At 42.6% G+C, this 11,022-nt stretch overlaps 1 protein-coding gene across 1 annotated transcript; it reads right to left on the bottom strand.

Moving 5' to 3' along the window:
* Positions 1-96: 96 nt before the first annotated feature.
* Positions 97-10,680, bottom strand: mettl24 (methyltransferase like 24). The gene is made up of 5 exons (XM_089022644.1): positions 10,344-10,680; positions 5,340-5,438; positions 4,642-4,757; positions 2,309-2,528; positions 97-1,451 (listed from the first exon to the last, which is right to left on the bottom strand). The coding sequence occupies exons 1-5, from the start codon at positions 10,527-10,529 to the stop codon at positions 1,134-1,136; spliced, it is 939 nt and encodes a 312-aa protein (XP_088878770.1). The 5' UTR covers positions 10,530-10,680; the 3' UTR covers positions 97-1,133.
* Positions 10,681-11,022: the final 342 nt, after the last annotated feature.

Genomic DNA, 11,022 nt, shown 5'->3' with positions numbered 1-11,022 from the left:
TGTCATATGTGCAAACTCTTTTGTGATCACATCAATTTGAAAAAGCTCTTTTCCTTCATTCCATTTACTTTCTTGTACCTTCATGACGCGATTGGATTGGAGTGATTTAGCCTTTATTAGTCTAGCAGTGGAGAAATTTACATTTCACAGCAGCAAAGTTATGAAAGGAAGAGGAAAGGAAGACGTAGAAAAACAAGAAACAGGAGCTGCTGTGATGGCAACCAGTCAAAAAAACTAACAAATAATGAGACGCAACACAAAACACACAGTCAGTCATTCAATCTTAAGAACTTTGCACATTCTTTGTTGTATGAAGCAGTTCTAGATGAAAGAGGGGAGGATCAAATCGTCCTTTTCACCAATGGATCAGGGACGTCATGGTGAAATGTGCACGTTTGCTACATGCTAAATGTTGAAAGCAAACACAAAGCTGTAGCATCTCAGATTGCCTCACATTTCCTGCCCCACGTAAATCCGCTTCGATTCCAAGCCGCGGCAGTTCCACATATGCGTCGGCGCTCTGCGCTGACCCTCCTTTCTTGTCATTGCGGGCTCCTCAATCCAAGCATCCATCCTGCCTCATACTGATCAACGGTCTGTAAAAATGCTGCCCATTACAGTCGCAAAAAAGTACAATCGCCCACAGCTGTCCAGCGATGACAGTCAAATCATGATTCTTCATGAAAGAGTCACGGTTGCAAAAAAAAAACTTCCTACCTTTCCTCTTATGATCCATGCGGCTGTATAATTTTCCTCAAAGGTATAACAAAATGTTGTTAGTATCCATCCCTTGCAATGCGGGTCTCTTCATGTCCCCATAAACCAGAAGGTGTAAGGTCAAGTCTGCTCAACACGAGTTGCCGTGGGCTTGAAATAATCACCAACCGTGAACGTGAGGTCGACTGACTAGGAACTTGACTCTCGGCAAACAGCGCAGCTGAGATGAGGTAGTCGAATACACACACCCCCTCCCCCGGAGGCTTCAAGGTCATTCAGGAGAAATGGAGCTGCGTGCTATGCAGGTTGCCCGGTATTTTGGTTCGTAACCCTTTCAGGGACAGTGGTTACTGCTGTGGACGGTTTAGCGAATCATCCGCTAGGGTCCATGAAAGGGTCTTTGATTTAGAACTACGTCAGGACATCCACTGTGTATTCACCCACGCCAAATTATACGTACTGCTGGCATTGAAAACGTTCTTGTGCAGAAAAAGGTGCGGTTGATTCGGGTCACTGTGCACGTGGAAGAGTCGAAACTTGGCCTGTTCCAGCTCATGGAACAAGGTGAACCAATAGCGTACCACGGAAGGGTCATCCCCTGCCACTTCGAAACCCGCCCAGTGGAGATGGACCTCCAAAAGTAGTTGACCCACAGAGTCTAGAACTCCATCCAGGATTAAATTTTCCATAATCTTCCACTCAGCACTCTCCATGTCTACTTTCAATACGTCCACCTGAAATGGGAACACAAGGAATTAATCCAGAAGTCATCGCATCACCCCGGGGGGTGAAAACGTTTAACAGCGAAGGCCGTATTGATTGCGGAAAGATTTGAAAGTGGAAAGGTTAACTCGTTTTGGTGATGGATTGAGTCCCAGGGCAGACTTAACCGAGGTGGGGCTTGTGATAGCACCTTTTGGTCTGTGGGGAAATCATAGATCAGATCTGTTTTTTTCTCCCTACCGTGGCTAATTTAAGGTCCGACCTTTAAACTCCTTAATGGTCTTGTTTGTTAAAGTGGTTTTATTCCCTCTCTCCAAAGATTTGATTGAGAGAACAATCAATACTTTGATTCACAAGGGAAATTCACTGTTCGGCGCTTAAAATGGCACCGGGCAATGCAGGTATTTTGAAGAATTAATCTCGGAATATTTAAGAAAGTAATCTGTCCATGACTCTTTAAATCAGGGGTGTCCAACTCTGGTCCTCGAGGGCCGGCGTCCTACGTGTTTTCCAAGTCTCCCTATTGCAACACACCTGATTCAAGGGACCGGGCTCATGTCAGACTTCTGCAGAGCTGGCTGATGATCTGATCATGTTCTCTTGAATCAGGTGCGTTGCAACACGAAGACTTGGAAAACATGTAGTACGGCGGCCCTCGAGGACCGGATTCTGACACACCTGCTGTAAATCTAAGGTCTGTTTTTTCGTCTCTGCGCAACCTCACGAGGTAAAATGGGAGGCTTTCTATTGACCGCCATTGACTCATCTCACCAGACTGTCAGCAGTCCGTCCGTTAAATATCCATCCAAGAATGAACATAGCGTTACGCTGCCTCTAAACCGGATCAGTCGTCTGTGATCACCTTTACCTTTCTGTGACCAAAGTTGTTGAGGATAGTGGCTAGTTTTTTGTTGTACTGCCGTTGGGCAATGACAGCTGGGTTAGGATCCCTCCAGTCCACAGATAGGCGGTGGAACCACATGTCGCCGTACTGCTGATGCGACTGCTTCAAACTGGGATCGAAACAATGAACCTCGCATCCGGATCCAGCCAGGTATCGTTCCAGGTTACGGTCATTTGGCCCCAACCTGGAAACCATAGAGGAAAGGTGAGTGATCAAGATGACTACTACTCTATCTTCGGTTCTGTCTTTCACGGTCTTCATCTTTTTACAGAAGAGGCCTCAGATGGTCTCTCGCGAGCGCTACTATGAATGATACATGGACAAAGAGAAGTGGAGACGTCGCTCCGTGTGTTTTCATACCACTAAATATTTAATTGAGAGCTGCTTAGTCATCGACGGGAGATTACGGACGTGATCGACACCTCAGACAACGAGCCGATTTACGCGGCGGCGCACGTCGGGGGACACATAAATCATTCAGTCTCGACAATTGTGATGAATGAGGCCTCACTGCGCTACTGCGAGAATTTGTCGCTGGAGATTGAGAAATGCACAGACGAGTTTATATAAGGTATGTATTCTGTTTATGTTCCCTTAAATTCCTCGTTCCTTGATTTGCGGATTTTATGTATGCCCCGGGGGCTTTACTTTAACCTAAATATTCCCGCGCCAAGGAGCTTAAAAGGCCTAGCGCACACACTGCACATACACTACTCTAAAATGTTGCGCATTACATAGCTGCTCAATAAAATCTGTCAGGGCGATATCCCCATTGACATTTGAGAATAGACTACAGTAGTAGCGCTACTTTTGCAATTTATTAGTTGTAGAAGAAATTCATTAACTCGGAAGTGTAAGTTGAGACGCATTTTCCATGTAAATGCCCTAATCCGTTTCAAGCCCCTCCAAAATGTACACATACATGTTTCCTAAAGCATAAAAATGCTTCAAAATATGTGAAAGTCATGTAATATTTAGATGATTGACTTGCTCCAAACGGATTTTTTTATCACCCTGACAAAAACATGTTTCAACAGTAACTGGGAACGGCTCCAATGGGAACAACTACCGCAGTTCGAGCGAGAACAAGCGCAACGTTTACGTAAGACTTGAGTGGGGCAGCTTTCAACCATATGCACAACTGCAAATTTGAATATTATCTGGCATCACTTTGGAAGCCAGATTTGCTCCGGTTTTTAGACTTCAGAGCACAACTTTCTCGAGAGTCGGGCCCATGTGGCGCCTGGGATGGATTTACAAGTATGAAAAAAGGGTCAGAGAGGGGACGTTTTTGCAAATGGAAACTGTTCAGAGAACAGAAATGTTTTACTAGACCTAAATAAGAGTTGGTCTTGAGCTCTTATGCCTGACATGTTTGTCAACTAATTTCAGTTTGTTTCAACATCATTGAGTCAATTAGAGAGAATGTCATTGCCGACTGATTCCGGCACATCTGCTCAGCAATCTCGCATTTTTTATACTCTCCTTATTCTCCAGGCCTCCCCCCTTAGACCCCCGTTCACTCGAGCACAGCAAGCTAGCGTCAAGCCTCAACCCACACAGTCATTGACTTAACGATCTTAAGAAGATCAACTGCCACAGAATCCTGGTGGGATCTGATCCAAGTTGTTTGAGGGAGGAAGATTGGAGGATTATCTGTACTCCTAATTACGCTGCCGTTCAACAAACGAAGAGTTGGAGCTAAAGGATGGGATGCTGTGGGAACGTAGCTAATTAGTCACTGACGTAAAAATAAAAAGGAGGCTCGAGGCGGAGCCTTGCAATGGAAAAATACATATGACAGGAAATGTGAATGGACTGACATGCGAACAGCTGCACTTGTAAGGCGTGGTAGATTAACAGCAGGACATGCTGTACTGAACGGCTTGATGCACAACTTGCGCCGCATGTGATGCTGTTAGCACCGTATGCGCGTGTTATCACTTTCAGAACTTTATCATCGTTTCTGTATCGCATCGATATCAAAATCAGAATCAGAATTTGCTCGTATCAAAATGTTAGTATAGTATTAAAGTAACCAAAAATATGTTGCTTTTGTCACTATTAGATCTTTTTTTAGATACCATTGCTTTCATCTCAGTCTGATAACATGCTAACAAATATCGCTATTTGCTAGCATATGATGATCCAGTATGAACGATCTGTATTTGGCACCGCCCGACCCACTCTCGAGGACTTGCACGCTGCAAGAATCGAAACAAGGACGCGGAAAATCCCTCTGCATCCTGCCCACCACCTTTACCAGCGACTCCCCCGCACGTTGCGAATGCACTCACCCAAAAGAGTAAACCCTACATTGCCCGCGTTGGATCCTATGAGTCAGGCTGTACTTTGGATCCAGACACATGGCCCATGCTCCATCTGGGCTTACATGGGGACTTGCGCAGGACACCTTGGACACATTAACATCATATTATTATTATTTCATAGACGATATGATTATGATATTACCTTGAGTTTTTTCTGCGGTTTTAAATCGTTCACTGCCATTCGCAAATTTATTTGGGAATTGAAAATATGACGCCATACCCGCGGTTTTTTCATACTTGGGTGCTGATAAAGTGCTGGCCATACTTCTGGCGTTGTTTTTTTCCCTTCCACGAGGGGGCAGCATTTGCCTTTTGTCCATATTTAGCTCTTTGTTACAGCTTCAGCTGTTGTGAAAGCACTATATAAATCAATATGTATGTATTGTATTGTATTTTGTACATATGTCCCAATTTCAAGCCCACATAACTCCAAACCTATATAACTTAGGAATTAACTATTTTTTCTGAGGAAAGAAGACCATCTAAGGTTTCTTCCGCTTAATTGAATGTTTATGTAGTCCTAAATATCAATATTCTGTTGGTCCTGAAATTGGAGTGAAAATGACAAAAACCCTGGCCCTGGAGTGGACACATCGTCTGGCAGTGAATGAGTTAAAAACTACATTTTTCACGACCATGTAAATGAGTCGAATTGAGTGACTCACTTGCGGTCTTGTGATGTATTGAAGAAAGCGTTTAGCTTCATCCTCCAGAGAGCGGCTTTGTTTGGCCCAAGGCTGCAGCTTTATATGCCACCGATGCACCTGCGCACATACAGGACAGTCGATACAAAACAGACGATTATTAACCTAACACGAATCCAGCACAAGGACAGAAAAATGAGGTTCTAAGTTTTAATGGCCTCCAGGATAAAGTAGGACAAAATATCTTTAGGGAAAGGAAGGTGGCTTATTTTATTTTCTGCATATACGGTGACTAAAATTAATCTCCCTTTGGTACCGCAGGAACATGGCTGCTGCTTTTGCTGGAGGGGGACAGCAGTCATCAACATTTCCAAAGGAGACCAAACGGGTAGGTAGACTCAAAGGACACCCGACACCATTTTTCTGTTTCTGAACTGACATCAGAAAAACGTTTTATGGCATCTAAAATACACAAAACACGCAGGCTGATATTTTTAGTCAAATGCAAAACACCAATAAAAATGAGTTAAAAGTGGCCCAAAACTACTTAAAAATGACCTCGGAGATGGCGAGTTTCAGAAGGTCCCGCCCCCTTGTTCGTGACGTCACGCCAAGACGTCTTGCCTTGCTCTAGAATCAAAACAATGGCTTCAGATTCAGAGAAGAGGCTTTCTTATGACTCATCCAGTTATGAATATGATTCAAATAGTTCTGAAGAGGAAAGCACATCAATTCGAGTCGTCAGGACTCCAATGTAGCGTCCCAGAAAATGCACAAGATGGCACCCAAGCTCCGTTGGAAATGGGCTGATTTGTCTGCTGGGACTTGGATGAGGGTGTCAACTAGTATCAAATAGTAGTCTTGGTGCAACACACAACCATTCACCATCGCGTTATTTATGTGTTTTCCTTAATTTTCCTTAATTGCCTTAATTTCGCCATCAACGTGGATCAACACGACGTTTTCAGACCAAACAAAGTACCCAAAATGCATTGCGTGTCGCTTTCTCGGTCTCGTCACCAACTCGAAAATAAGATGTCCTGAATATTCATTCAGCGCGAGTCTTAAAACATAAAATATAGCTATATGCCGTGGAATCTTTGTAAAATACGCTCAGTAGAAGTCATTTAAAGTGATTTATAAATTATGGACACAACTTGTCCGTCGGTTGTCCTTTAAATCTTCTTGCTTCAAGGACTACTCAGTATGTGACTTCCAAGTACTACTTCCAGAGTGTAGTCAGTGCAGGTTGGAACATGACTACTGATCACAGGCCAGATATCTGGGACAATAGGCTCAGTGGGAGCTAACGCACACTCGCTATGTGACCGACGGGATTTATTTGGAACGATACAAACATGTATTCAATTGTTTCCGACTCTGACAGATATTTTTCATCTTATTTTTTTGTTTGTGTGCATCCATTGCAGCACATAAGCTCTGTGACGGAATTAGAGTGAAGGAAAATAACTATTGTACTTTATTTGATTCGCTCATGTTGACACAGGGGTCTCTTTTGCAGTAGGGTGGGCAAGAAATAATAATAATAATAATAATAATAATAATTAAAGAAAAAAGAAGTGGAAAAACAAAATACAGGAGCTGCTGGAAAGGCAGCCACTCTCACGGTGCCATCTTGATGTAAAAAAATAAAACGTAAATCCGCTTCAATTCCAAGCTGCGACAGTTCCACATATGCATCGGCAAGATGGCCACAAGAGAAAACACTTTTTGTTCACGTTTTCATCCTGGTTATTGTTTTCGTGCCATTATTTGTACTTTTTCGGCCTTGTGATTTTTTTGTTTTTTGACACCTGTCAGCGTAAAGGTTTATAGCACAGGTGTCAAAGTCAAGGCCCGCGGGCCAAATCCGGCCCGCCACATCATTTTTTTCGGCCCGCGAAAGCAAATGAAACTTGTTAAATTCCATGATGATTGCTAAAATCTGAGCCAAAATGTCATATTTTTGGATGTCAACCACAATAAAAGTCATTATTATTGACTTCAGATTTGAAAACGAGTTATTCATTAATTTGCTGTGTGCTCTATAAAAAATTACTTTGACACCCCTGGTTTATAGCGTCTAGTTCCGGAACTTTCTGGACATCCATTATAGGAATAAATCCGTAGTCGAGGGAACTTTCTGTCACTTATAATGCACTAAAGAATTCTCATGATATTGAGGTCGTGCGTCCCTCATGGCTCTGTCCCAAGCCCGCATATGTTCATGATTGAGGCCCTCAAACATTGAGAGAAATAGAGTCGAACTGGTGTTATAGCTGCTAACGAAAGTACTACAATTCATCAAAACAGGAGAAAAACAACAGATTAACGCAATATTTTTTTGCAGATGCTAACGTGTCTATGATGTGAGCGCAAAAAATGGAAGCCACAACTTTAATTTCAAAGGTCAATGCAACCCATTCAAGCAAAGAGGAGGGGTGGATGGATGGTGGCTTTTAGGGAATTTGGTGGAATGTTTCCAGACAAGATGTATGAGTGGGTGCGAGGGGGGGTAGGTACTGTGCCTTCGGACACTCTCTCGGGGAACGTTGCACTACACACTGATTTTTTTGTCTTAGGGTGCGTAACAGAGCACCTTTTGTTCAACCGGGATTGTAAGGCGAACTACTTCTGGTTCTCGTTTGGTGATGGAGGCCTGTGGCGTCAACTTAAGGGACAACCGACACTACTTTTTTGTTTTCTAACTGACATCAGAAAAACGTTTTATAGCATCTAAAATACCCAAAACACGCAGGCTGATATTTTTAGTCAAATGTAAAACACCAATAAAAATTAAAGTGTCCCAAAACAATTGTAAATGACCTCGGAAATTGCGAGTTTCAGAAGGTCCCGCCCCCTTGTTCGTGACGTCACGCCAGGACGTCTTGCCTAGCTCTAAAATCAAAACAATGGCTTCAGATTCGGAGAAGATGCTTTCTTGTTACTCATCCAGTTATGAATATGATTCAAATAGTTCCGAAGAGGAAAGCATAAATATTTGCAATCGATTAAAGAAGTCCTTCCGTATCAATTCAAGCCGTCAGGACTGTAATGTAGCGTCCCAGAAAATGCACAAGATGGCGCCCAAGCTCCGTTGGAAATGGGGTGATTTGTCTTCTGGGAATTTGTGTCAACTAGTATCAAATAGTAGTCTTTGTGCAACACACAACGATTCATCACGCGTTATTTATGTGTTTTTCTTCTAATTTCGCCATCAACACGAAGTTTTCAGACCAAACAAAGTACCCAAAATGCATTGTGTGTCGCTTTCTCGGTCAGGGGCGTTCCTTCAGTGACGTCACGTGAGGACTCGTCACCAACTCAAAAACAAGACTTCCTGAATATTCAGCGTGAGTCTTAAAACGTATAATATAGCTGTATACAGTGGAATCTTTGTAAAATACGCTCAGTAGAAGTCATTTGAAATGAGTTTACAAATTATGGACACAACTTGCGTCAGTTGTCCTTTAAGTCGCTAAATGATCGCTTGGTTGTCTATTAGCTTTTTTTTCAGATAGTCATGGAGTCTTGTTTTTTTTTTTTTTTTTTTTTTTTTTTTTTTTTTTTTGAGCAGCTCGTGTTCAACACGTGGCGTCCATGTTTTTTGGAGGTTGTGTAAGCGGCTTTTCAAAACAGCACCAAGCGGATTTTTTTTTTTTTTTTGCCCCCCCAACCACAAGGAAGTGATGCATTCAGTTCAACTTTATTTTGGATTTGTCAACATTCAAAATTTCACACTCGCCCACATTCAATGTGTGACCTGGATTTCATTTCTCCTTCCAGGCTGCTACCTCCAATGTGCCCCCCCCCCCTCCACCTCTAACGCTGGAGGTGAAAGGTGGCTGAGAATTGTGAGCGCTCACACCTTTGGGATTAGAGAGACATGTTCCTTTGTCGTCTCCGAGACGTGACCCAGGTCAGTGGTTTTTTTTCCCTCCTTAAATTCCACAGGGGGGGTTCTACAACTATCTGGGGGTTGTTGTTCACCAAATTGTCACGCTTTTCATGGTGGCGGTGGACCCCAAAATGACAGGCAGGAGGGAAGATCAGGGTGTGTTTGACAAATTGTATTAAATAAAGTCGTCAGGAACAAAATCTCAAACAACAAAAGCATCAAAACAAAAAAAGTCCAAAGTAGCAAACAAAACCATGAGTCAGACACGACAAGACGAAACAAACCTAACAGGGCTCTTGCATGCTGCAGTAATGAGGCGTTCTAAAGGAAGCATACCAGTCTGTCACTCATACTTTTTTTTCTCCACAAGTGCCTTCTGATAATATGCAGCTCTGCTTACCTTTTGCTATATATTAGCTATCTGACTAGCTAGTTAGCTATCGATTAGTTATCTAGCTAGCTAGCTAGCTAATAGATAACTAATCGATAGCTAGCTGTTTCTAATTGTGTCCACACAAATAATAATATCGATAGCTAGCTATCGATTAGTTATCTAGCTAGCTAATAGATATCTAGCTAGCTAGCTAATAGATAACTAATTGATAGCTAGCTAGCTAATAGATAACTAATTGATGGATAGCTGGCTAGCTAGCTAACTTTCTATCTATTTGAGTTATTCCGGGTTGAGTGAACGCTGGCGCATGTGGCCGGCGCATATGGCTGCCGCTGCTCACCCACAGAGAAACTGATCCTGAGAGTTTTGAAAGGCGCTTATAAATGAAATGTATTATTATTATTTTTATTTTTATTATTATTGTTTTTCCATGATGGCAGGCCCCTATGGGCGAAGCGGGCGTGTTTTTTTTTTTGCATGACTTTTTCATAGTAATCACTCGAAAGGGACTCTGGATCTTAACCTAGGCTAGCATATTTTGTCATCAGTGGGTTATTTTTAAAATATTTTAGTCATAATTTTTTATCATTCGTTTTTTTATGCTGCACATTTTACATTTCTTTTTTTTTCTTTATTTTTTATTATATTTTTTCAAAACTTGTGTGAATCTGCACTTTTTCCAATCATAAAAAAGGAGAAAAAAAAAAGCCCAAAACATTGCATAGCCACCAACCTTTCTCTGTCGATTCCTCAACAAATCTTCATCCTTTTCCTTCATTCGATTCTCGCTCACCGCAGTCTGGGTGGGCTGCGCCACCGGTAGTGGCGCAGGTGCATGGGGCCCTGTCACCTCCAGGTAAACATGGACGCTCACGCACAAGCATGTGAGCGCAAAGGCCAAACGTAGCAGCAAGCCCATGTCCACTCCTTGGCCGCTGGCGGTTTCTAGCCCATTGCCCTTCTTTCTTCTGGCGAATAGACCCCGAAACGTCCCACACACTCCCTCGAGTGTGTAAGGAGGAGTGAACACTGCTTTGGAATACTAGGGGAACTCCCTCCAAATAGTCCCAACTCCCCTAAGACACACACGCCCCGTTTATTTGCAGTTTTTTTTTCTTTCTAAGACTCCTCCTCTTGCTTATAGTCTGTCAGCATGCACGCAAACGCATGCACGCTCCTCCCCGCTGAATCTCAGGTTACCGTGTAATTTAAGTTATGAGTGGTCACAATGTTCCGTTTCTCAGTTAACACCTGTTGAGTTATTATCACTTGAGTGGTTATGAATTGTATTAATCCATTTTTTTTAAAGTCATTATAATTGACAATGTGGTGTGTGAGATTGCTTGGATGAGAATAGATTGAAAAATTGAATTTAAACTAAGTTTGGCTGCTTATTTATTTATTTGTGTGTT

This window comes from Hippocampus bargibanti, linkage group LG19 (assembly GCF_051943395.1).
Source record: "Hippocampus bargibanti isolate YZ-2025 linkage group LG19, ASM5194339v1, whole genome shotgun sequence".
Taxonomy (NCBI): domain Eukaryota; kingdom Metazoa; phylum Chordata; class Actinopteri; order Syngnathiformes; family Syngnathidae; genus Hippocampus; species Hippocampus bargibanti.
Note: the sequence above shows the minus strand (reverse complement) of the source record. Positions and strands in the feature narration are given on the sequence as shown.